Source organism: Tachypleus tridentatus, chromosome 6 (genome assembly GCF_004210375.1).
Source record: "Tachypleus tridentatus isolate NWPU-2018 chromosome 6, ASM421037v1, whole genome shotgun sequence".
NCBI lineage: Eukaryota > Metazoa > Arthropoda > Merostomata > Xiphosura > Limulidae > Tachypleus > Tachypleus tridentatus.
Window position 1 is genome coordinate 147,657,214 of NC_134830.1, and position 27,311 is coordinate 147,684,524.

A 27,311-nucleotide genomic window follows, 5' to 3' on the forward strand; every position below is an offset into this window, starting at 1 on the left:
ATCGTGCTATTTAGCCTTGGATGTAATTACCTAGTTTAAACTATAGAGGGGGCGTATTGTACTTTTATGCTAATTTTTGGGTATTATTTGTACGTGTTTTAGTGAAATTTTCTTGTAGAAGCTGTAAAGCAAAATATTAAATGTTGAAGAAAGATAAGTTTGACGTTAAGAGATAGCTTATTACTAATATTAGTGTGACGTTCTCTCACATACAGTTATGAATATATTATATGGACATTCTTTTATCGTATGGAAGTGTACAAATTTATTCAAAGAATCGACATAGAAAAGACCCTGCTTTTTGCGTGTTGTATTCTAAAGATATTGGACGACTGAGCACAATTGTAAGATTGTAACAACAGGCTAAACAGATTTATTTTATTTTAACAGAGTGATTACTTGTTTGAATGAGTTACATTTGTATTCATAGTCAAAGATCAGCAATAATTGAGGCCAGCACATACAAATTTGTTTATGAAAAAAAATGGCCCGGCATGGCCAAGCGTGTTAAGGCGTGCGACTCGTAATATGAGGGTCGCGGGTTCGCATCACCGTCGTGCCAAACATGCTCGCCCTTTTAGCCGTGGGTGCCTTATAATGTACGCTCAATCCCACTATTCGTTGGTAAAAGAGTAGCCCAAGAGTTGGCGGTGGGTGGTGATGACTAGCTGCCCTCCATCTAGTCTTACACTGCTAAATTAGGGACGGCTAGCACAGATAGCCCTCGAGTAGCTTTGTGCGAAATTTCCAAACAAACAAACAGAAGCTTTGTGCGAATTTTAAAAAAACCAAAACAAACAATGAAAGAAATATATGATTCCCCCTCCAAAAAAGTAGATTTATATTTTTACTTTTTTCATGTTTGGGATGTAGAAACTGCCCTTAAGGACCAAATAGTTCGTTGTCTTCCTTAGTCATATATTTTGTTGTGTTCGTTTTTGGATATTTAAACACACTAATTTGATATCAGTATATAAGCTTAAATTATGAAACTGCGAATAAAACAAATTTCAATACACTCAAATATTTGTCAGTGATAAACGCAATAAGCATGAATTGTTTTGAAACAATGAATTTATATAGGAAAATAATTACATGTAAACGTAGGACTCATAAGAATGGAAAGTAAGTTTTGATGTGAGATCTTTATCCTGAAGGTGACGTACATTTGTTTGTTTGTTTGTTTTTAATTTGAAGCAAAGCTATACGAGGGCTATCTGCGCTAGCCGTTCCTAATTTAGCAGTGGAAGACTACAGGAAAGGCAGCTAGTCATCACCACCCTCCTCCAACTCTTGGGCTACTCTTTCACCAACAAACAGTGGGATTGACCGTCAAATTATAACGCCCACACGGTTGAAAGGGCCAGCATGTTTGTTGTGACGGGTATTAGAACCCGCGACCCTCAGATTACGAGTCGAACGCCTTAACCCACTTGGCCATGCCGGGCAAGTGACGTATGTTACACGTCTGAAAAATTTTGGCAGGGCTCCAACACTATAAAATTTAGCACCACTCTATTGCGTACGACACCTTAATTGAGTGACCTGGTTCATAAAGTAACTAAGGTAGAAAGAAAATATGTGTAGTTGCTTCCTTGACCAACATTATTAAGACTAGATACACAGTATATACAAATATTTTGAAAATGTGTATGTTAAATAAAAGGTTAGGAACATGTAACGTGCTTAAATACTACAGGTGTAACCACGTATGGGCCTGGACGGACCACATTCTGCTCTCTCAGCACTTACAAACGCCCAATCAGATTCTGCTTTATAGTTCCCACATCTGAATAAATCACGCGTATCATTTTTCTTAGCTACTTGTAACTTGTCTCCAACAGTTTATACGTTTTCTGTCCATCCATTGTGACTATAGGCTTAACCAAAATTTCGTACCTGGCCATACTGCTGCATACCAGACAGGAAATGTATAACAAAGCAAATCTGAGTTCATAATTTGATTGCAATTATGCAAGAAAAAGACTGGACACAATAATCTAATCAAGGGAAAATTTACCTTTGTTATCAAATATCAAACCATCAAGCAAACGATGAATGCACTGAACACCGGATAGTGCTTTTACGGTAAAGGTATAGCTATAGATCTGTCTAGGCTTGTTGAAATCTGTCTAGCTCTGCATTTATGTGCAATATTATTTGTTCCAAACTAAAAGAATTAGCACTGTATGTCTAGTTAGTAATATAGCAGTATATGTAATATTATGTAATGTAGATAAGCAAAGGAATAAACGGAAGAAATATTAGGTTATTCGTGCTTGCTTATACTCCGCTGATACAGCGGTAAGTCTATGGATTTACAACGCTAAAACCAGCGGTTCGATTCCCTTCGGTGCACTCAGCAGATAGCCCGATGTGTCTTTGCTATAAGAAATCACACACACACTCGTGCCGTTTTATTTTCAAAATTATGAAAAGAAGAGCGTTTGAACAAACTAATGACTGCGATTCCAGCACATTTTTAGTTCTGAAGGATTAACTAGCAGCAATGGAGATGTAATAACAAGAAAATATACGTAATTCAAGAGTACCAGTCTGTTGAAAGAAAATAGGCTTAGTATCGAAGTCGGATAACCAGAATTACAAACCGAAAAGCATTCCACCTCCTCCCTCTAATTTCAAAAGGGTTAAAACAAATTTGAAATAATTTAATTTGTGTTTAATTTATTAAAATAATTTTGATTTTTTCCACTATATTATTTTGGTACAATTTCAAATACATTTTTTAGTGATCGACACAAAACAAATTGGCAAAAATAGTCAAATTATATATCTAGAAGATCTTTATTTATTTACGTTATCAACTTAACTTTAAAATAGCCTACTTAATTAGTAGGCTTTAAGTGATCTTAGATTCACTTAAGAATTAATGCATACTATTTTTAGCCATACTACATTTTTAAGTTTTAGCATTACTTAAAACTTTTAAGACATGTGTTTTGTCAAGAATGAATGAAACTAGGTTGTTTTTTTTGGGGTTTTTTTTTAGCCATTAGATACACATATAATTGGCCCGGCATGGCCAAGCGCGTAAGGCGCGCGACTCGTAATCCGAGGGTCGCGGGTTCGTGCCCGCGTTGCGCCAAACATGCTCGCCCTCCCAGCCGTGGGGACGTTATAATGTAACGGTCAATCCCACTTTTCGTTGGTAAAAGAGTAGCCCAAGAGTTGGCGGTGGGTGGTGATGACTAGCAGCCTTCCCTCTAGTCTTACACTGCTAAATTAGGGACGGCTAGCACAGATAGCCCTCGAGTAGCTTTGTGTGAAATTCCAAAACAAACAAAAACAAACACATATAATTCACTACATGACTAAGTAAAACGTGTTTTGACAATTAGAATTAGTCTGGTGACAGAAGAGTACGTTTTTCAACAATAAGTAAATCAAGTAAGCCAATTACATTTGTAATTTGGTGCGACCTACAATTTGATTTATTTCATAAAACCGAGAGTCTGGTCATCCTAGATAGAAGCCTAAACGTCATTATCCTAAATTACCAAAAAGAATATAGAACACATCTGGCGGAAAAACGAGATGCAGATACAGTGGAGACTTATAAATGAGTAACTGTCCCGGTTTAGTTAAAGAGACATAACGGCAACATAACGATATGCAATAACTTGCATAAGGTTGTTTGTTTGTTGTTAAGCGCAAAGCTACACAATGTGCTATCTATACTGTGTTTATCACAAATATCAAAACCAGATTTTAAGTGCTATAAGTCTTCAGAACCACATATCATCAGGATATTGGCATAGTTAGTTATTTTATTTGTGCATCATTTGGTTGTTAATGTTTATCTCTGTATGAGGAAGAGAACTTAAAATTCACTGGAGTATGTAATTTTATTATTATCTGATGCAAAATTATCATTTCAGTTATTGATGCTAGAGGTAGAAAAATAAATTAAAGAGTCAATGGTAAATAGCTTAATTAACAGACTAAAATCACAGATTATGTTAGAATACATGTGTGCAAAACGAAATTGTGAATTAGAACTATATTTATAAAACAATTCAAGAATGTCGATGGTTTACTATAGTACAAAACAACGAGAAAATTCCACATTCAGGCTCGTAATCCGCGGGTTCGCGCCCGCGTCGCGCTAAACATGCTCGCTCTTTTAGCCGTGGGGGCCTTATAATGTACGCTCAATCCCACTATTCGTTGGTAAAAGAGTAGCCCAAGAGTTGGCGGTGGGTGGTGATGACTAGCTGCCTTCCCTCTAGTCTTACACTGCTAAATTAGGGACGGCTAGCACAGATAGCTCTCGAGTAGCTTTGTGCGAAATTCCCAAACAAACAAACAAATCCACATTCCGGATATTTTATTAGACCTATTTTCTCTTTTTATGTGATATAACACATATATACATAAAAGTTTGGAGACGGCCTGAATAGTTAATAAAGAAAGCGTTATTATAAATGTACAACGTTTAGTTTCTGATGATAACATACTCTCCTCGAAACGTTTTACATTTATAACGCAATTTTTTTCATTATCCATTCAAACCGTCTCCAGACTTTATTTTCTAAAAGTGGGTTCCTAGCTATCAAATTTATACACATCCGTATATATTAAGATCATTACATCATACACTGTATTAAGTACAGAGGCATTGCTAGGTGCTTAACAGATTCAGAGTATTGTCGCTTAAAATCGGGGTGAAGACCACTTGCGCTAGCATTTAGCGACACCTCTGGTTAGATAAATAGTTTGATTACTTCAACAGAGGTATCTGAAATTATCTATCCAATAATTTATAATTACTAGTTTGATACAAGAGATTATGAACAAAAAAATCTTAACTATATGTAAATAAGTAATATTATTTACAGATATTGCCTATATGTAGGTATAATATGTATGTAGAAATAATAAAAATAAATTTTGTAAATGTAAAATGATGTAGATGTGGCAGTGCCAGAAAGAATATAGGTATGATACAGCTATACATAGGTCACCCCTACTTGACTTTCAACATTAAAATTTAATGTTACACTATAAAATGCACGAGTACACAATGATTACGACGTCGGTCAATTCGACTGAAGATGACCTAAGAAGGTTGGAACGTTGTTCTGTACTTTATTTTCATTAAAGTTTTAATACCTATACCTGCTGTCTTTAGAATACATAAATATTTTTTCCAGTTTTGTTGTCTATACATTTCATTTTATATTTTCAGTATAGACTAACAACAATATTATGTTATGCATTTATTACTGAGCAACATGACATGAAACCCATTATTCAAATGCAGTGTCACCAAAACACACTGGCTTTTTTTATATAATAGAGGTTGTTAATCAAACGGATTATTACCAACAGTTATTCTAAGAATACAACACAAATTAATTTCATGAATGATTTTAATTTGGATTGGCTCACAAATAAATTTACTGACGTTTCACTGTCTCAACTGTACTTTTCTTCCTCTTTATTGGTCAAGGTTGATCTAAAATATATATATTTATTTCAGTTAGGGTATATCATGGGGTGAGTGTGATGGTACTTGCCCCGTCACATTTAACGGATTGTATACTAGATTTCAATGTTATTGTTAGACTATTTAAGTGAAGAACGCAAAATTTTTTTTTTATCAACTTTAGTCTTTTTCCCATTTGCCACCTCGGTTGACATAGCAGATTGTTCGATGTGGCTTTGCTATAAGAAAACACACACACTTGCCACACTAACGAACAAAGTTATTAAATTTCTTATAGTAAGAAACATATTTTGAAAACAATTAATTGATTTGATTTATACATATATAAAATAAGATTTGACATGGAGTTAAATTTTCTGGCATTTGATTTTATATTAATTTTAGTTTTTCACGTATATCTTCACCACAAATACCTCTTTTCTCTTTGCTTGTAAGCGTGTTTTTTGTTGCTGTTGTTTTTTAAATTTTTTACAGTATTTGCTTCTCTAAACGTTTGCGGTGTGGTTGTTTGAATCAGTTAAACTTGCTTTGAGTGGGTCCTGCATGACAAGGATAAGTATGACGTAGTTTTGCTAGTGTTTTTCAAACAGTCTGGTGGCACTTTCAGCGATAAACTGATAACTCGTTGTGTGGAGATACATACATCCAACAATAAAAATATATAATAGTAGTAAAATAATATGCCGATTATATTAAATATTAAAAAATAGTAGTTCACCACAGGTTCAAACAGATATGTATTAAATGTTATATCTCTACCCACTGAGAGGTAACTAGTGTACTGCTTTAGGCGTTTAAAATGTAATTATGATTGTGAGTTATACAATGACATAATACTTCTGCCATATAGGATTAGTGTATTCTGTCTTCCAACAGTAATACTGTGTATGATGCAGACGATATGTGTGTGGGTGGTGGTAAGGTGGTTTTGTTGTGTTTGATTCATGGAAGTACTGGTACAGTCGCAACAATCTATTCATTCATTTATTTTTTGACCTTACGAAGCCCCTCAGTTTTTAAATTGCCAAAGCTTCAAATTTTACAGGATACTGTCAAAATGGTGAGTTTTTATATTATTATTTTTGATTATTATGAACAACGAGAAATATCTACGTGTTTTGAAAAAATATTAATAATTTAAAATTAAAGTTAAATAAATTAGGACTGTGTCATAGTTTGTACTTTGAACACCCACTAATCTGGTTAGTAATGATAATTTATTTGTTTTGAGTAAGATTTATTGCTTTATCTTTGCTGTACATATTTTTGAAAATAATACTAATCTGTCAGTAAGTGCAGAGATGAAGTGTTAGAAGTATATTCTGATCTATAAATCACGAAGCTAGATATAATCGTATTAACTTGTCTTTGAAATGTGTGGGATCAGACGGGATAATTCATAAGTGTTCAGATATTGATGAATGAGAGTAAATAACGAGTACATTCTGTAGCAATCGACAGTAAGTACAGTTTGAAGAAGAATCTTTACAATATATAAATTTATGTTGGAACATGAACCACAGGACCTGGATCTGTGATTTCTTAGCCTTTCAATTGGAGCAGCCCACCCAGTAGCGATAAGCATGTTATGAACATAGACTCATGGATGTAATGTCTGAGTCACAGTTATCACTAATCTTTTCCCAGTATTAAATTTATTTACTTTAATAAACATACAACATATATATTAGTATATAAGCAGTTTTGTTCAATTATAAAAGATCTGTATTTTGGATATGTAATTTCATTGTTTGTTTATTAATATTATTAGTAAAGTGTCTGTAGGTAGATCTGTCAAAACTATATGATTTTAGGTAGTGGTTTTTGTGATTTTTAGGTTATGTGTCTTATTTATTTTTGAGTGTCATTTAATATTTATGGAATAACTTTCTAAGTTAGAAGTATATCTTTCATTTGTAAGTATTTTTATCCTATTGGGTTTTTAAAAAAAGGTCTAAACCATCTAAATTCATTATCATTGTTCTTATAACACTGTATTCTATGATGATGTAGTTTCACTACAAAATTGCTACAAACGTACACTTGCCGTACTGTATTTTATGAAACTAATCTGTGAATAATGACTGCCTGATGGTTATAATATCTTGATGTCAATTCTGATACTGGGTTGTGGGTGAAGAATAGTGGTGTGTACTGTCCTCTAGAAATGAGTGAAATTATTGGTAGCTACTAACAGAAATTTTTAGAAGTTACTTTTGATTGTGAAAATATTGCTTTAGACTTTGAGAGTGTTGTAACATACTTTCTTTTTATTCTGCTAGAAACAAATTTTCTATTTAGTTGTCTTGCTATTGTTTGGAAAGAACTGGGATTTAATCTCGGGTTTCTTTGAATTTAAATAAAGCTCACAGATAAGAAAAAAAAAAGTTAATAATGACACTATGTAACAAAATTTTTACTTTTTCTTGTTCCTGGGCAGAAAGTGTTATTTCCCAGTTGCTTATGCCTAAAGTAAATGGAAAAGACCTATTTTTCTCTTCAAACTTTGCTTTTGTGACTTGGGAGTGTATAACGAAAACATGATGGGGGCTGATATGTGAAAGTGATTTACGTTATAGTTGCAAATCTCAAAAACTACTTACTTCTAAATATTTTTGTATAACTTCAGTATAAATACATGTAAATCTTGATTCATATGTTGTTTTATTCAGACCTTATGTAAATGAAAATGTACAAATTTGCCCTTTTTACATAGAAAATAGGTTAATTTCTAAATTTCATTATCCAGGTCACAAAAGCAAAGTTTGAAGGGAATAATGACCATTTTATGTACTTTTACAACATAAACAATAAAAAAAAAACACATACTATCCAGGAACAAAATTTGTGTTACATAGTGTTATTGCTTTATATAGATTGATCTAAATTTAAAAGTTTGTTGCTTTTTTATTAAAGTCTTGGTGATTTGTATTGTTTTAGATACACACTGACAGCTGTGTGTGTAACCAGAAAGTAAGGCCAACAGGTGATTTAGCCTGTCTTGAAAATAGCCCAGAGATAAACTGGCTAGGCAACTACTTATATGAAAGTATTTGCATACTTGACATACTTTTAAAAAATATCATACTATTTTGAACCAAATTTAAATACTTTTAAGATGGAGAATATTAAGCATTGGTACACACTCAGTATCACGAAGTAGCAGTAAAAAAAGCCATATATTAGATTTTAAAACTGTGAGTTAGAATGTAGTTTGATAGGAATCAAGCTCAGCTCCCATTGAAAGTCGGAACAGAATAGTTGAAAAGTTTACTGTCTCTAGTTTTGATATAAGCTGAGAGTGTTCAAAGATTAGAAAGTCATTAATGCTACACTTAATTTTACAGGAGGGAGAGGTGTTATGTTGGAACTGTGTCTGAAAATTAGAAAGTCATTAATGCTACACTTAGTTTTACAGGAGGGATAGGTGTTATGTTGGAACTGTGTCTGAAGATTAGAAAGTCATTAATGTTACACTTAGTTTTACAGGAGGTATAGGTGTTATGTTGGAACTGTGTCTGAAGATTAGAAAGACATTAATGCTACTCCTAGTTTTACAGGAGGGAGAGGTGTTATGTTGGAACTGTGTCTGAAGATTAGAAAGTCATTAATGCTACACTTAGTTTTACAGGAGGGATAGGTGTTATGTTGGAACTGTGTCTGAAGATTAGAAAGTCATTAATGCTATCCCTAGTTTTACAGGAGGGAGAGGTGTTATGTTGGAACTGTGTCTGAAGATTAGAAAGTCATTAATGCTACACTTAGTTTTACAGGAGGGATAGGTGTTATGTTGGAACTGTGTCTGAAGATTAGAAAGACATTAATGCTACCCCTAGTTTTACAGGAGGGAGAGGTGTTATGTTGGAACTGTGTCTGAAGATTAGAAAGTCATTAATGCTACCCCTAGTTTTACAGGAGGGAGAGGTGTTATGTTGGAACTGTGTCTGAAGATTAGAAAGTCATTAATGCTACCCCTAGTTTTACAGGAGGGAGAGGTGTTATGTTGGAACTGTGTCTGAAGATTAGAAAGTCATTAATGCTACACTTAGTTTTACAGGAGGGATAGGTGTTATGTTGGAACTGTGTCTGAAGATTAGAAAGACATTAATGCTACTCCTAGTTTTATAGGCAGTGGGTGTTAAGTTACATTGTAACTGTGTCTGAATATTAAAAGTTTAATGCTACTCTTGTTTTTACACTGATGATGTGTCTCATAAATTGGTATTTGAGCATTTGTTTTTTTTTTTGTGTTTACATTTGGGCATACCTAGTAAACTCATGGTATTAATTGGTAACTTGAACACATATTTGACAAATAAAATTAAGTTGTACATTTAATATAGATTCTGAACTTGGCACAGTGACAATAAACTGTTGATAGTTGCAAAGCTTCTGTAATTTTAGCATATATATAAACATATTTATCATAAGGTAGAAAAGGTGGTTATACATATCAGTAGTTAGGCCTCCCTTGGAACACTATGTATAAGTTTAGTCTCCTTATCGATGAGCTTATTGGAAAGGGTTCAGAGGGAATGACTAGCATGATAACTAGGGTGAAATGGTTATGTTATAGGAGTAGGTTAAAATTTCTTGAATTATTTTCACTTGAGAGGGTAAGGGGTGATCTCATTCAAGTTTACAACATTATCCAATGGATCAAAAGAATAAAGTTTTCTAATTTCTTTGTTCTGGATTAAACAGAAAAAGGGGAACTAGTTTTAAGATTTTAGAAAAATACCAAGCTATAGTCAAGAAAATTTCATTTTTCTAACAGAGCAACTGACTTGTGGAAAGAGTTGGTATTAGTATTAGTGGAGGCTAGTTCTTTACAGGAGAAGAATAAGTGATTGATTTGTTCAAAAGTTAAGGAATTACTTTTAATTTTTACTGTTTTTAAAGGTGGACATGTAAGGAAGTAATAGTTCCTTGTTACCCACATGTTATAACTAGTTATATGCTTTAGGTTTCTTGCTTTCAAATCTGACTTCATATTCTTCTCATTTGTTATATTGGGTTTATGTGATCTAACCAACCCTGTATTAATGCATGGACTTACCAGGCTGAAGCCCAGGGTATCACACTAATTAGGGGGCCTCAAGCTATGACTATAAATATATTGCACATAGAGGTTCTGTCTCAAGGGGGCTTACGTAAGTTGAAAAGACTAGGGCCAATTAAACCCTTATTCCAGCTGTGAGTTTAAATACAGTTGAACCCCTCTAAGCGGCCACCCCTCAGAGTTGGTCACCCCTTGAAAACGGTCATTCAATCACAGTCACTTTTTTGTTTACATAATCCCTCATTATGTACAGTGGAACCTCTCTAATCAGGCCAGTTTGTCTCAGTCCTGAAGGTGGCTGCTTTAGAGGGGTTCCACTGTATATATTTTTAGTTCTGATCTGTTAATTAATTTAATTTTAATCAGCAGTTACTAAACTTAGACTGCATGGAGAGAATATTAAACACCACCCCCTTAGACTAAACTAAGGAATGAACCATCAACTAAAGTTGTCACTGTAGGCTGAATCTTGGCAGAGGACTTCTCAGTATGGATGAGTGTGAACATATCCATGTTTTAGAATGTTAGTGGAATTTGATTATGGATTAATCATTGGTCTCATTAATTTTCATGTAAATCTTGGATAGTTGGGATAATTTAAAATAGTAATAATTGTTGATTAATTGATTGTTTTCATGAGTTCTGACAACAGTACTTTATGCTGAACCACCTCAAGATGATAAAAAATTAGAGAAATCATGATGACAACATTTTGATCAGTTGGGTAATTAAAACAATCTATAATAGTAATAATGTAGAAGTACTAATTTCAGTTAATTATTTTATGTGGCACTAACATATGAGTAGTAATTTAACTTGATTCATTACTTTATGTGGTACTAATGTATGAGTAGTAATTTCACTGGATCGTTTATTTCATGTGGCACTCTAATGTCAACAGTGCTTACAGTAATATATTAATCAACCAGCTGTATTTTAGTTTTTAAAAAGATTTAAAATATCACAATACATTGAGACTATCAACAAAACCTCTTTACACCAAAGTAAGACAATGCTAAACTCCACCCCCCTTCAGATCAAAGTGTGTAAGAGAAAGTTAAGTCCCACTTCTTTGAGCAAAGATAGAGAATGTTATTACTTGGAACCTAGTTATATTTAGAAGGAAGATAGTTATTTATTACATTAAGTAATACCTTGTTGATAAGACTGTTTATACACATAGTTTGTACTTTTACCTTTCCAAACTAACACTGATAAGCTGTGCCATAAAATTGATGTTCATGACCTTAAACAACTAGATTAGTTTCACTTGATGCAGGTGTGTGTTTTAACTTGTTTTTTTATCATAGCTTCAGAATGACATTATAAATATGGAAAAACTGCTACTGAAATTGAGCTGTTCTTCTGATGGAAGCTTGAAGTTTATAAAATCATAATTTTTAATCAGTCATTTGCTGCTTGGTAAACTGTTTGTACATTTTTTCTATAACAAAAAATGTTACTGTTTTTTTTTTTAGTTTTTATATTAATTTTTGTTCAACTAGCAACGTGTTTGTTTCAGGTTGGATGCAGCTAGAAACAGATGCTATGTTGTCGGGTGCATCAGGTTGGATGCAACTAGAAACAGATGCTATGTTGTCGGGTGCATCAGGTTGGATGCAACTAGAAACAGATGTTATGATGTCGGGTGCATCAGGTTGGATGCAACTAGAAACAGATGCTATGTTGTCAGGTGCATCAGGTTTGTTTCAGGTTGGATGCAACTAGAAACAGATCTTATGTTGTCGGGTGCATCAGGTTTGTTTCAGGTTGGATGCAACTAGAAACAGATGCTATGTTGTCGGGTGCATCAGGTTTGTTTCAGGTTGGATGCAACTAGAAACAGATGCTATGTTGTCGGGTGCATCAGGTTGGATGCAACTAGAAACAGATGTTATGATGTCGGGTGCATCAGGTTGGATGCAACTAGAAACAGATGTTATGATGTCGGGTGCATCAGGTTTGTTTCAGGTTGGATGCAACTAGAAACAGATGCTATGTTGTCGGGTGCATCAGGTTTGTTTCAGGTTGGATGCAACTAGAAACAGATGCTATGTTGTCGGGTGCATCAGGTTTGTTTCAGGTTGGATGCAACTAGAAACAGATGCTATGTTGTCGGGTGCATCAGGTTTGTTTCAGGTTGGATGCAACTAGAAACAGATGCTATGTTGTCGGGTGCATCAGGTTTGTTTCAGGTTGAATGCAACTAGAAACAGATGTTATGTTGTCGGGTGCATCAGGTTTGTTTCATGTTGGATGCAACTAGAAACAGATGTTATGTTGTCGGGTGCATCAGGTTTGTTTCATGTTGGATGCAACTAGAAACAGATGTTATGTTGTCGGGTGCATCAGGTTTGTTTCAGGTTGGATGCAACTAGAATAACATTACTAGTGGTGTTATAAACATTTGCTGTTAAGTACTTTCTGAACAAAACTTGTTAGCTAGTTTTGCTGGACCTGTAAATTTGCTATTGTTGAAAGAAGAAAGTTACATTTTAATAAGTGTTAAGAGAAATTTCTCTTTCTAGTATCCCAGACATGTACATAATCTGTACATAGGAAGATTTGGTGCAGAACTTCTAAAAAGTGTTAGGATTTAGTATCTGTATTTATTATCTACAGATTCAATCAAATAACCCTTTTTTATCTTTTAAGAACAAGGCGTGTTCTCCTTTTATTCTTTGACACACTGAAGTAAATGTAGGTTTCCTTGAAAGTCACTTGTAATGGTGTACTGTCAATTTGATGAGTGGGTGGATTTGAGTTGGTGTGTATGTGTAGGTAGTGGAAGCTGACACACCTTTTGATATCAGAAGGAGGCAAGATGAAATAAGCTAGCTTTGCTTGTATGTATTAGAAAGAATCTTTGAATAGAGAACTAAAATACAGGTAAATAAAAACTTTATCATTCCTTATTTCTTCAGCTTTAAGTTAAAGAACAAAGGTTTTGTACAGACTTCTTGAATGAAGAGAATGGATGTGAATCCTCAGGGGCAGCTGGCCTGGTGATGGTCATAGTGTGCTCTGAATAGTCTTATGGTTGTGGGAGTTATGATGGATAAAGAAGACAGAGAAGTTGAGAGACAATGAGGTTTTATGTATAAATACATCAGTATTGTACACACTGTTCTATATTGCATGGTGGACTAACAGTATGATATATCTCAGTATTTGTATTTAGTATCGTTTATGTTGCATGTTGTGGACTAAAAATCATTTTCTTATAAATCCTGAGAAATGAGTTGTTACCATTAAAAATGAAACTTTTATAAAACTACAACCATATATGATAATTTAACACTCAATTTAGTAAGAAGTATATAATATATATAAAGTTTTCTTTATTTCAGTACTGAAGATGTCAGTCAGTAGTATGTGGTTCCATTTCACACCTATCAGTGTACATGTGTAATTAAGAATCCTTTCAATGGTGCAGTTCACGTGAGGAATGCTGAGCTGAAACTGTGTATCTCTGGTAACAAAGTGTACATTAACATGCAGAGAAACAATGTGGTTTTGTACGAAACTCTGCTGTCTTCTTCAGAAACTTATATTATACAAAGTAGCAAATGCACCCAAGCATCATTCAAGTCAGCAGGTGATATTGTGGTGAAAATTGGTGAGACATCTTCTGGAATAGGCAGTGTGAATGGTAGTTTGTCATCTGGATCACTTGTTCGTCAACGACTTGAAACAATAAATAGAAGTATAGCTTCCCAGGAACTGGAAGAAAGTCAAGAGAAATCTGATGTTCAGAGAACGTCAAAAAAGAAAGAAATGACGCATGGACAAGCTCAAGAAATTTATCTTGGACAGGTGCAGCTCAATCAAGTGAGTGATGCATTAAAAAACAAAGCATAATATATAGTTTCAGGTTAATTTGTAGGTATCTTACATTCATATGCAACTTTTCAAAATGGATCTAAAAAATTTCAGATAGCAGAAGTCCTGTGATTAACTGTTCAATTTTAGGATGAATCCATTATCTTAGCAAGTGTGCATGAAAGATAGAGTTTTATTTCTTTCACAACAAATTTTGATGTTACAAAATCAAATTAACTTAAGATAAATAATTTGATGGTCATAACTATAATAGTGCAAATTGGATTTAGATAATGAAATCTGTTAAATTTTATATATTGTTTATTCTGTTTCTCCTTGTTATCTTTCAGCAAGTCATTAAATAATTGGAAAATTCAACCTTTTTTTATTTTAGTAATGGTATAATAGATAGTGTCAAGAACGAAATTCTGCCAGTGTTAATGAATTGTGTAAATCAAAAAAACTACTTTGAGATAATGTAGGTGCTGATGTGGAAAATGCTTCATACTGATTAATTAGATTTTATTCTCTAGAAAGTCTTCCAGTGTTTCGATACCTAACCAGAGACTTTAGAGAACAACTAGCAACTATGGATAGGTCTTTGTCACCACCATCGGTGACGGTTATTCCTGTATGTTCTTCACCCAAAGCTCAGGAAAAATATACAGATATATCACAGGATGTACATATCAGTGGTGGTGATTCTTCTGTTACAAAATATGTTGTGTGTCCTCAACCAGATTCTGATTTCCAGATAGAACGTGTAGCTTCTCAGCGCTCAATAGTTCCGAAGCATAATGGACATGCAGAAGGTAACTCTATTTCAAACCATAATTACTATTTCTTTTGTTATACTAAACCTAATATTTCAAAGAAAAAACTGTAAACTTTGAGAATGATAAAACATGACGTTATCTTTTGTGTCTGATTTTAAGTATCAATTCTTATTGTGCATATACTTGTATTCCATTCAGCTTGTTTGTAAATGTTGATGGTAATTTTTCTAAGTGCCTTTAGTGCATGCTTCCTTTGTTTAACTGTAAGTAAGTTTATTCATAATTAAAACAATTATCATTGCATTAGTTTTGAGGTGTATTAACAGCTGTGGATTGTCTTATACCAAACACTGTTTGTAGCAAAACATATAAAGTAAGATGTAGTGGTAAACCTATATGTTAAACATTTAAATAAATGACAGTGAGATACTTTTTAGTTTCTTTTTAAAACTGCTAAGACTAAAATTAGATCCACAAATGTTCATCTTGGTATTTAATATATTTTCATATACTGTTTTAAAAAATCAACTAAGCAACCCCCCATTTTATGTTTATGTGGTTATTGACTTGAGGTTTAAAATGTTATACACTCTTATAATGAAAATAAGTTGCATCCTTTGTATAGTATCTTAATACTTGAATATTATCACATTTGTAGGCTTAACATCAGAGCAGGAGAAGAAAGATGGAGACTGGTTTCTTATTAACATGGAGATGACAAAACAACAGATTCTGTCCTGCATAATTGAAGCAGAAAAACAACTGAAAGAGGACGATGTTCCCGAAGATGGAGCAGGCAGGATTCGCGTAGCTGTGGGAAAAGCAAACCTCTTGATCTCGCAGAAGTTTGAACAGTTCAGAGAATTATGTGAGAAAAATCTAGTGAGTTAAAACAGATGATTTTAGTACTAGAAGGAAAACATGAAATGAATGTTGTTTTTTTTTAACAAATGAAGTTAACTAAAACATTTAAGGTTAGCATTTCCAATTTTTTTTTGTCAAAAGATACCAAAAGGTATTGTTTAGAATATATTTGTTAATTTAGTCAGTTTTCAGTAATGGAAACCAGTAGTTCAGAAATGATATTTGGCTTATTTTTACCATTATTTTGTTGAAACATGGTATAGAAGTTACCAGTGTTTCTGTATTTTTAGCAATCATGTAAGTACGTTATTAGAATTAATTTGTTTATACTGGACACAGTAATATTCAAAATAGGCTTTACACACACATATATAGTGAAATTATAGATACATTTAAATGAAGCCAAATAAGTAAACAAAATCATGAGGAAGGACTGTGTTAGAAACAGCAAATCCAAACTTCTGATTAATTATAACCACAATTTTTTAAAAGCCAAAACAAAACACATTAAAATTAAACAAAATAGGCTGCATTTTTAAAAAAATGATCCAAGGGTACAAGCTACAAAACTAATCCCCCTCAAAAACCTAGGATACATTTTATAATTCTACATTGTAGCTTGTACATATGGGCTATGATCTTTTTAAAAAATGCAGCATATTTTAATTTTTTAAAATTTTAATGTAATTTGTTTTGACTTTTAAAATTATGGTTCTAAGATGTATATGTTCATGTCCTGTGCATCAGTTTCCTCGGTTAATTTGAGTAAGTTTTATTCATTTACAGAACCAAGATGTTACAGAACCATTCCCTACTAAAACTTCGGACTTGAGTGGATTTTGGGACATGATGATGCTCCAAGTGAATGATGTGTTGGATACCTTTGCTAATTTAAACAAACTACGTGCTAATAAGTGGTTGGAAGTGGAGCCTTCACAGGTCAGTGTTCTACATTAATCTGTAGAATAATGAAAACCACATGGCTGCAACTGAAATGATAAATAGGGAAACCCAAACTAACAAGCAACACCTAAAACACTGTTAATGTAAAAATTACAATAATAAAGATGAGGAAGAGCTCTAGTGGTAGTTTACCAAGATTTTGGTTTGGGTTGGGAATTTTTCTCACCTCTGTGTATTTTAACAAGAAAGAAATGACCATCTTCTCTTGACAGAGAAATCAATATAAACAGGTTCAGAAAGTTGTAAGGGGAAGGTGTACAGAAAGAACCGATATAAAATCAGTTGAAACCTCAACAATATGTTATTTTCTAGGTATATCTTGGAAGAGAATATATGGTATATGTTCCCCAGACTAGTTGGCAGTTTGGTCAGGTTCCTTAGGAAACAATTTCTCCCAATCAAATATTTTTCTGATTCTGACTCATTCACACAAATCCAAGTTATATGCTTGCAAAACCTTGTACACAAAATAATTTTTTTGGATTAATTTTTGTGTTCAAATTATGCAGTAATTTTAATTATTTCTTCCCTGATCCACAGTTTTGGTAATTTACTTACAAATAAATTCACTGAGTTGATACAGTATCTTGAATAACCCTTTTCTCTCCATGAAAAGTTAATTTTGGTAATGGAAGTATTACTTTTTCAGTGGTAATGACTTGAACATCAGAAACATTTTAGGGGAGGAAATAAAATAACAATTTAACTTATTAGTAATAAGGTGTATAGTTGATGTTTTCATTTTCTATCAACCTTTAGGTTGCTACCCCTAAATCTTGTTCTAGACGACCTGTAATACGTGGTATGTCAAAATCAACTCCAGCAAGCCCACAACGCTCAGAGAGAGCTATTACAGCAACACAAGCAAGGAAAGAAGCCAGGAAATGGTTATTGGAAGCCAAACGTAAAGGTCGACAGCAGCAAGTTTCTCAAGAGTCAGCTACTGAAATAGCTATATTTGTTCCTGATGGTAGAAATGAATAAAGTGGTGATATTGTGGAAAGTATGGTACAGGTGTGTGGGACAGCTCAAATAATAGTCTTTATTTAAAGATACTTGAGTCTTGTAAAGTTAACTGAGAACAAGAAGTACAGTTGTTTTACTGTAGGAGAGTGATGCATCTTTGTAAGAACTTCACTTAGCTGGAACATATCAACTAAATGGGCTAGCAGTAGAGTAGAACAAACCTAGAGCCCAATATAATAAAGTTGGTAAAATCAGACCTCTTAAAACTTGTCTGTAATTTATACATGTTACAAACTATTACTGAAGTGTCTTGTTTTGTTCTTTATTGCTGATATTTATTTTTAAATATTAAGTTATAAAGAGTGACAGCATGGTTTCACTTGAGGAATTCAATCAGAATATACAACACAAAAATGATGAATTTCATATCAAAACATTTATTGAATATAACATATAAACACACACACACACACACACACACACAGGTATATATATTGTAGTATTTTTGGTTAGTTTGCAAAAATTGTGCTGTACAATCTTCAAGTAAAACTTCCTAGTTTTATTCATACAAACACATACACTTGTATATTTAGAACATTTGTACAACTATAGAAGAACTGACTTACAGTGAATCATGAGCTAATCTTAAATCATCACTAAATAACTGATAGATATCTTTGGTATTGAAATAAATAATTTGAGGTAAATAAAAAAATAATTCTCATTTCTAATGACAAAATGATAAAAATTACAATTTACCAACCAAATCTACATCACCCCAAACAGTTCATCTTGAAGTGATGGATGATATAAAGTCTCCTAGATCACCTCTTACTGTGTTTGTAGTATCCCAGCCACTCTGGTACTGGATATAACTGATAAAGTGAGTTTAACATTGTATTTAATAGTATATTATTTTTCATTCTTAAAGGACACAGAGTAGCTCTGGTATATTAGTAGCATAACTGTGACAGTCTATTGAATTTTGATATCTATTAAATAAATGTATGTCACGACTGCTGCTCGACTATACTGCATATAAGATGGCTAGTCGAGCAGCAGTTGTGACGTACATTTATTTAATAGATATCAATATTCCATAGACTGTCACAGTTATGCTACTAATATATCAGAGCTACTATATATATGTAACAGAGCTACTGCTTACCATGGTGTAAAAGTAGATCATCCCAACCTGGGTTATTAATATCAAACCAGACACAAGCAACAGAGAACGTAGGTGAAGGGACTCCAACCTGGACATTTACCCTGTAGGTTATCAGTAATAAGTACCATTAGACAGAAGCAACAGAGAATGTAGGTAGAGATACTCGAACCTGGACATTTACCATGGGTTATCAGTAACAAATACCTGTAGATAAAAGCAACAAAGAATGTAGGTAGAGGAAAAGAGATTTCAATAAAATTTTAACAATTGAGACTTTAGTGGTCAGTAGCAGAAAGCAGGTCACCACTACAATTATTTTCTTGAACTGCAAAATAATTACACAATCACAAACCTTTAACCATGTCCCAAATTATATTGAATAGTTTAAAATATTACAGCTAGAATTAGACAACATTTAATGACTTGAATAAAATCAAGTTCTTTAGCTCAGTGGCTCAAGGATAAAGTGTGTCTGTATTGTCATGTGGGAAACATATCGGGAAATGTTATATTGTATGAGTTTATGACCACTTTAATACTTTGGTTTTTAATCTGATTGCAATAACTTTCCTGGGAAGTCCAAATATTGCATGTCACAACTTAGCTTTGAATTCACTTAAAAAATCATTGCTTAATTAGGAGCTAAGTTGAATGTAAATTCAGTTTTACAGCTTTTGAATAAAGTGGTGCAAAGTTGCTAAGGTCTTTGAGTTGATATGGAATTCTGGATTTTTTAACAGTTGCTGAAGTTATCATAACATAACCGGTGCAGTCTTATTATAATGAGAAAGACACCTGAGGCATGATCAGTATCCTTCGTTATTTACTTTGCCAATACTAGAACTTGCCAAGCTTACTGGATTATAAAGTATTGGTGGAAACTTCTCGTATGACTAGTGTGCAAGTATTTATTTTGGGTTTTGTATTTATACTTTCTTGATGCCTAGACTTCTTTCACTTCCATAAATAAGATGTTATTTTAACATTGTCTTTATCTCATCTTCTCAGTTACCAGGTGGTGGTACTACTAACACAGAACTCCTTAAATGATGAGATACAGTTGTGATACATTAAACTAAACTAGAAAAAATCATACTATAAAGCACATAATCTTTCCATAGGATACAACATTGTATCCTTTAAAAGAATTATATTGCTACATGAAGAGTAACTGTTGTCTTGTCTAACTAAAACGTTTAAACAGCTGTTGTGATACAAGTTGTATATTAATACAAAATAGATTTTGTTTTAAGAAGTTTTCAAACTAAGAGTATTATTTTTTGTAGAAGCATAGGAATAAAAAACTCCAAAAGAACATTTCTTTAGCCTAATTTTATCATAATGCATATGTAGTTGAATTAACAAGTCCAATTTATGACAAAATCAAAGAACATTGGTGCAAAACATTATAATTAAACACACAGCAGAATTAAAGAATACATTTCTTTACCTGATTTGTTCTAAAGTTATTTTAAAGTATTAATTCTTTGTGATGTTTGTATGTTAACTACTTGTCAGCTTCTCAGTCAAATGAAATAAACCACAGAATTCCCAGATCCTCTCTCCTTTTAGTGAACCTTTTAAAAAACAAAACTTTTCACTCTTTTTATCAGTATTTTACTCTATGTTGGAGCATGTCAAAAGGTTTACTTTAATAAGACATCCATTAAAATTTAAGAAATAGAAAATAATCTAGAGATTTTAAAAGGTTGTATACAATAATCATTTAAGTAGACATATAAATCTTTGTTTCTTTAGGTTTACTAAAACAAAGTTCACTGGAGCACTTTGTTTAAAATAAACAAGGATTCATGCACAAGAAATTGATAAATACTGATACCCTGTACAAATAGCAGGAAGTCTTACCATTTGAGTCTTAATTAACTTGCAGCTAATAAACTATTGGAGTGCCTCTGACCTTCAAAGAATCTTGGGAGAATACTGCCACGTGTTTTATTTCAGATTTTTTGTTGTGGATAACATCAGATTTATTACACAACAAGATTTGCAAAAGTAGCACTGATTTAAAAAACATATTATATAACACTTCAAATAATAGCTATACATGGTAGCAGAAAGATCTCACCTGAATTATTTTCATCAAACTGTATTTAACATCTAGAATTGTATTCACATTTTACTCCTGTAAATTAAGATGATAACCATAAAAAATGAAGGATTATCCTACAATTAAACAGAAAACTTAAGTTACAACTCTTATGCATAATCAGGAATTAAACTCTGGGATATCATTATATAATTAAGGTAAAATTTAAATGTAGTTAACTGTAGGTTTTACTTTGGGCCTAATTAAATTGATTTTAAAGAAAAACAGAAGCATTTCTTGTAACTGTTTTTTATCTCTTTAGACTAATTTGTTGAAATTGTTACTGACTTTCAAACTATAATTAGCATTTTGAAAATTAATGAATTGCATAATATTCTGCATTATTGGAAGACACAATCACCTTTTCCTGAGATTTTAATATAAGAAATGGTTTTAGATCTTGGTTTCTGAATTATTTTGCACAAAATTTTAGTCTCAAAACTCTAATTCATAATTGTACGAATAATTGTCTTACAAGTCAGTCAAATAACTTGTAGCCAAGAACAAAATAGAAGTTTGAGAAATAAAAATAATTAGCACTTCAAATTTCATAAACATTAGGTTACTGTTTTCACAATTTCTAAAATACTGAATAAAATATTTGCCTGAAGAAATTAAATTATTAATATTTTATTAATTAAGAATTTTCTATCCTTCTTAGTAGATAAAAAAAACTGAAAATTTGCTGTCTACAATATGGCAAATGCTTCAAGATGTGCACCCATCTTTGTAATTTGGATGGGACATGTCCACTCAATTACTCTCCAGCCAGTTAGAGGCTGAAGATGAAATGTATTATTTTTAAAACTGTGATGAAGAAAATCTTCAAACTTAGGGAATATTCTCAGGTTCAGTTGTCTGCTATAATAAAAATGTACAAATTAACTTTATTTGTAGAAAACAAAAAAGGATAACTAAAACATCTCAAAATATTATTTAGCTTTTAATGTTTATTAAAGATAAATTTAATATATTTTAATTTCCTCATAGAATATTGGAGTAGTTTTAAAGACCAGTGTAAGTCTGTGTACATGAATAATAAAATATCAGTTAAAAACTGTAGAAGTTAATAACACAACCTTGTTTTCATCATGCTTGATTAATCACACTTTATACAACTAATGAATTTCAGTTCATGATTAATGCTTTGAGTTAAACCCAAGCAAAGTATTATGGTTTAACCAAAGTTATAGTTGAAATGACTAGTGTGAAAGTCTTTGTACTAAAGCTAAATGTTCTATTCAGTCAGCCCTGTTTAAGTATACAATACAATGTCCCTCTCTCACTTGACAAAGGGAGTTTTGACTTTCTTTGTAACACTCAAAAAACGTTCTTCAAAAAGAATAATAGACAAAAATAAAATATAAAAACTAAATTTCAGGGTTTAACTATATTCATTGTTGGAAAACAGTGTTCAACTTCTGAACACCTACTTGATTAAATTATACATGAAATAAAATACTAATAAATAAGTTAAGTACCCTCAACAGACTAGACACTGTATTAAATACAAAAACTACCACAAACACTGTTGTGTATGTAAATACCAAGTTTTCACATTGAAAACATTAATTATTTTCACAAGAGATATGCTACTTACCCTTGTATTTATTGATTTGTTCCATGACAAGGACACAATATACACAATCAAACTTTTAAAACTGTTAGGGTCAAGACATATTCCCAGACAGTCGCAGTTGTCACATTTGTAGAAAAATACATAAAATAAAATCTTTGTATTCTACGACACAGTCAGAATGGGATTGGAAATTGAAACATTCTAGAATGTTTTGGAAAAATTATAGAAGTCACAATTTAATACTCTTAAAAAACAAAACAATGAAAATTGTATCTCAGTATTAAAATACCCTGGATCATAGTAACCTTAAGAGACATTTTTGACACAATGTTGAAGCAGGACACATTAAGCATGAGGTACAGAGAGTAGATGTGTCATCACCACTGCTAAGCAGTGTTTTTGCTTTACTCACTAGTAACAATGGCCATAAAATTAATTCTATACCACTAGGTGGTGCTAGAATTTAACACAAAAAATTAGATTCACTGAGCTATATTTCTTGTGTGCGTTACACACAGACACAAGACAATACCAAGTAAATACAGTTTGTTTACCAAACTTGCATAAAACACCACATGAAAAACAAAAATTTTAATAAAATCAACTTCCATCTATGTGTGACACTTAACTTTCCAGGCACTTCTACATTTATAGAACAAGAAAGAAGCTCCACCTGGTGAAAGCAGCTAAGTTATCAGTAATGACATACAACCCTAACTGTATTCAAGTTGAAGTCAATTCAGCCCATCGTCTTTCGAAGTATGACCTCAGAATATGTCCAGCTTTTCCTACAGGAGACTGGTCTTCATTAAAAGCTTTACAGTTGTCAAAGATTGTTTGCACGTCATCCACAAAGCTCTCTTTTGTTTTGTATCTGGAATAACAAAGAAAGTAACACAATTTACATATCAATACTGCACATTTCCAAAGGTTGTTTTACAATTAATTTATCTTTTATAACAATATTCTTTAAAGTATCAAATTTACTCTACTTAAATATGAAGAAAATGCAACAATCTGTTAATTAAAATGATAACATTTAAATAAATTAATTGTAAATACAATTATAAGTGTTTGTACTTCCTTCAGTTATAAATAGTATTTTTGCTTTCATGAATTCCCAAAATATTTGTGCAATAAGTGATAAAAAATGTATATGTTATTAATGTCTCATGTCCAGTCAGAACAAAACTTAAACTTCACCCAAATCCTAGGCACAAGAAAAAACCACTTATAAAGTAAGAAACTGAGAATACCAGACCTAAGGCAAATCTATGTACGAATACATATTTTCAACCTCACATATACTGTTTTCTCAATACAATACACATTAACAGAGCTGTTACGAGATACACAGTTGAGCTAGAAGTATTAACAAAAACAAGCAACAAGAATACATTGATAACTTATTTGTTATGACATACTGTGCTATTTTATGTACTTAGAGACAGCATACACCTGTGGATTGTAAACTATGAGATAAAGTTAAAATGTCTTTCAAATGTTACTGAATAGATAAGAAATATACCCACAGTTTTAGCTGACATAAGAATGTAAAAAAATCTACGTATTTAGTTATTTTAATTGTGCTTTGATTCTAAGTAAACACTAAGAAAGAGAGCTTTCCAATCATACAATTTAAACATGAAATTTCTCTAACTCAACAAACATTAAACTTACATCCTTCCTTCCAACTTGTTCCGAATAGTGCTTAAGTCCATTGGTTTTTTTATTACTTTTTTGTAAGTTGAGAAGTGCTTGGTGTTGACAGGAAAGAGGAAAGGCCAGGAATACTCGTGTTTTTCTAGTTCTTCCAAAATAGTCCTGAAAGTTCAGTTTAAAAAATTACTAGTGCAACTGAAAATAATAGGATAAAACTTAAAAAAACAGTTTCACTACAAAGAAAAGAATGGACGAACCAATATGTTAACACAGAAACATGAAGATAGCAAGTGTTGTTTGTGTTGAAACAAAACATTGTTATCCGTATCCCAAGAACACTGCATAATATCTTTCACTACAAAGTTTAACAGTATTTGGTAAATTTAGGATAACATATATTTCAAATGAAACCACTTATAAATTTCACACAAATTTGAAGAATCTTTTTCTTTTAGCCAATGATTTATTGTTATTCTTGGAATGAAATGTCTACAGGAAAACCACAATTTAAGAATTTTATCAAAAGACTAAAAGATAACTGTGTCCAGTATAGTAACATGTAAACTTAAGTAAAAACATCTCTTCAACATGATCATGTAACTTATAAATAATATTCATGAACTTTACACATAATATATTGAGCTCAAACTTTACATTTAATGATGACACTTTAGAAACAACTGTGAATGTTCATATTTTCAGATTTGGAACATTTTCTCATTGAGTGAATAATTACCAGCTCAATAGTAAGGAGCACATTTTATGTGCATCCAAGTGTCTTTATCATGTGTGGCCACTTTGCAATTAAAACACAGCCCACAAACTAGACCTTTGTTTTATAATATGTTACATTTAAAAAACTGTTTAGCTTGAAAATACAAAATATTAGTTTCAACATAACTGATGTCACTTAAGGGATCGAATGAAGAAGAAATGAAATATTATATTAATCTGTGATGAAGAGAAAACCCAGAGAAAATTATATATGTAAAAACAGCTGGTATGAATAAAGAAAGCACTATGTAGAGGAACAAGATACGTAACACAAGTTTTATAGTATTGTTGGTTTTATTACCTTCATAAAGACAGTAACACAAGTTTTGTAGTCTTGTTGGTTTTATTACTTTCACAGTAACACATGTTTTATTAAACTACTTACATGGCAACAGCAAGCTCTTCCTTCAGAACCAGCTTTGGTTTGTCTTTCTTTTCACATTTTGCAATTTGTGTACTTTCTTTATCTTTTAGCACAGATTTCTGTTTGCCAGTTTTCTTTTGTAATAAAACAGAAAAGAAAACAACAGGATGAGAAACTGTTCTACAGAAAAAAATTTTTGAAATAAAAATTGGATCTAGGTTTTCATGAAGTGATTACAAGACATCTTTTAACTATAAGACTCATAAAGTAGTTCGTAAAGACAACATAATACTACTGATGAAAGCCATTAGTGTCAAGACTTGAAATACAAAACAAGTCATAGTTCAATGCCTTAACTTTCTTTCTGTAATACTTCAAAATGTTTTGAAAGGAAAGAAGTAGATATTGTAAGGTTTCTTACACAGTAAAACTTGTCTAAGGTGGAATCGCATGAGACTGAGTAAAATTTCTGGCTTAAGCAGGTTTTCTGGCTTAGAGATAGTGAACGTGCATCTCCTTAATTACATATAATTTTTGAGCAGAACATTATACTTGCTTGGATTGAGGGAAGTAAGACATTTGTGAATAAAGTTATTATATTGTTTATGCTATATTTATTAGAAAAAGAACAAAAATAGATATTCAAAATATACATAAGTACCCAAAATCTTAATCAAATTTTTTGAAGAAAAAGTGTCCAATTTCAACTGTTTCATTTTTTTATGGGCTTTCTCATGTGGTTAAAAGAGAATGCCAATTCTACTACCTTTTCATGAAGTTCATTTTCCCCCTTCATTTTAGCATACAATTTGATAGTGTTAATGTAACTTAACATTTGCGATGAAGTAGGAATTCCTATTTCCTCACTATCTTTTCCATTTTGTTCATCTTCTGAATCTCTCACACTGTTACCACCTTGCAATTCTATTATACATTTTAAAACAAATTTCATCAGTTTCTCTAAAAACATTCTTGTCAATGTTCACAGAATCATCTGCATCAATTTTCTCAATCACAGTTTGGATTTCATTTGAATCATCATAACAAACAACTTCTCTACAATCTCCACCATTGTCAAGAGAAATCTCTACAGTTTCAAAATCACTTTATTATGCATTCATTTTTACGCACTTGATTGAATGATTTAAAAATGCAATTGCATCTAACACATCAATTTTCATGGTCATTTCAGATGTTCTTCTACAGTCATCTAGGTTTGCAATAATATGCTGAAGCATCAATTTTCTCTATTTCAATTTTATGCACTGTATAATACCATTATCTAGTGGCTGTAGAACTGATGTTGTAGGTGGAGGTAGAAAAGACTAGATGAACATTTGAAAGTTGAACTTTTGGGTGACAAGTTGTATTATCTAGAAAAAGTAGAATATTCCTATTTTCTTGTTCCATTCTTTTGTTTAACTTGTTCCTAAAATTCCTCAAATATAGCACTTGTAATCCACACTTTATTTGCTCTCCATTCCACAGGAAGTTGATTCTTCCTTAATTTTTGAAACAGTGGATGTTCACTTTACCTATTACCCATGGTTTCTCCAGTGTTCCATCAAAGCAAATGCAAACCAAAAGTAGAGTCAATCATTCTTTTGAATAGCGACCCCTGGAATAATGATGCAGAAAAAACAAAAATACATTTAACCAATACTTACTGTAACAAAATGTCCAACAAAAATTTATTAATTATATAAAAAATTAATATTTCATCAAAAACATTTT

At 32.3% G+C, this 27,311-nt stretch overlaps 2 protein-coding genes across 4 annotated transcripts; one reads left to right on the top strand and one right to left on the bottom strand.

Annotated features, from left to right (window-relative positions):
• Positions 1 to 5,992: 5,992 nt before the first annotated feature.
• LOC143253983 (disks large-associated protein 1-like) lies at positions 5,993 to 18,179 on the top strand. Of its 3 annotated transcripts, none has more exons than XM_076508664.1 (6): positions 5,993 to 6,530; positions 13,883 to 14,363; positions 14,888 to 15,166; positions 15,789 to 16,012; positions 16,781 to 16,933; positions 17,717 to 18,179. In XM_076508664.1, the coding sequence occupies exons 3-6, from the start codon at positions 14,944 to 14,946 to the stop codon at positions 17,939 to 17,941; spliced, it is 825 nt and encodes a 274-aa protein (XP_076364779.1). In that variant the 5' UTR covers positions 5,993 to 6,530; positions 13,883 to 14,363; positions 14,888 to 14,943; the 3' UTR covers positions 17,942 to 18,179. The 3 variants fall into 3 exon arrangements, with proteins under 3 accessions (XP_076364779.1, XP_076364781.1, XP_076364780.1); XM_076508666.1 differs by lacking the exon at positions 5,993 to 6,530 and adding an exon at positions 6,782 to 6,930; XM_076508665.1 differs by lacking the exon at positions 5,993 to 6,530 and adding an exon at positions 13,278 to 13,421.
• Positions 18,180 to 18,780: 601 nt separating this feature from the next.
• LOC143251763 (bromodomain adjacent to zinc finger domain protein 2B-like) lies at positions 18,781 to 27,123 on the bottom strand. The gene is made up of 4 exons (XM_076503005.1): positions 27,113 to 27,123; positions 25,599 to 25,757; positions 24,458 to 24,601; positions 18,781 to 23,651 (listed from the first exon to the last, which is right to left on the bottom strand). The coding sequence occupies exons 1-4, from the start codon at positions 27,121 to 27,123 to the stop codon at positions 23,501 to 23,503; spliced, it is 465 nt and encodes a 154-aa protein (XP_076359120.1). The 3' UTR covers positions 18,781 to 23,500.
• Positions 27,124 to 27,311: the final 188 nt, after the last annotated feature.

Excerpts from the sequence above, each read along its gene's own strand:
- LOC143253983 (XM_076508664.1), top strand. The coding sequence starts at position 14,944 with ATGGATAGGTCTTTGTCACCACCATCGGTGACGGTTATTCCTGTATGT. Across the intron at positions 15,167-15,788 it reads GCATAATGGACATGCAGAAG|GCTTAACATCAGAGCAGGAG; the intron begins GTAACTCTATTT and ends TCACATTTGTAG. Across the intron at positions 16,013-16,780 it reads AATTATGTGAGAAAAATCTA|AACCAAGATGTTACAGAACC; the intron begins GTGAGTTAAAAC and ends ATTCATTTACAG.
- LOC143251763 (XM_076503005.1), bottom strand. Across the intron at positions 24,602-25,598 it reads GAAGAGCTTGCTGTTGCCAT|GACTATTTTGGAAGAACTAG; the intron begins GTAAGTAGTTTA and ends CTGAACTTTCAG. Across the intron at positions 23,652-24,457 it reads AACAAGTTGGAAGGAAGGAT|ATACAAAACAAAAGAGAGCT; the intron begins GTAAGTTTAATG and ends TTGTTATTCCAG.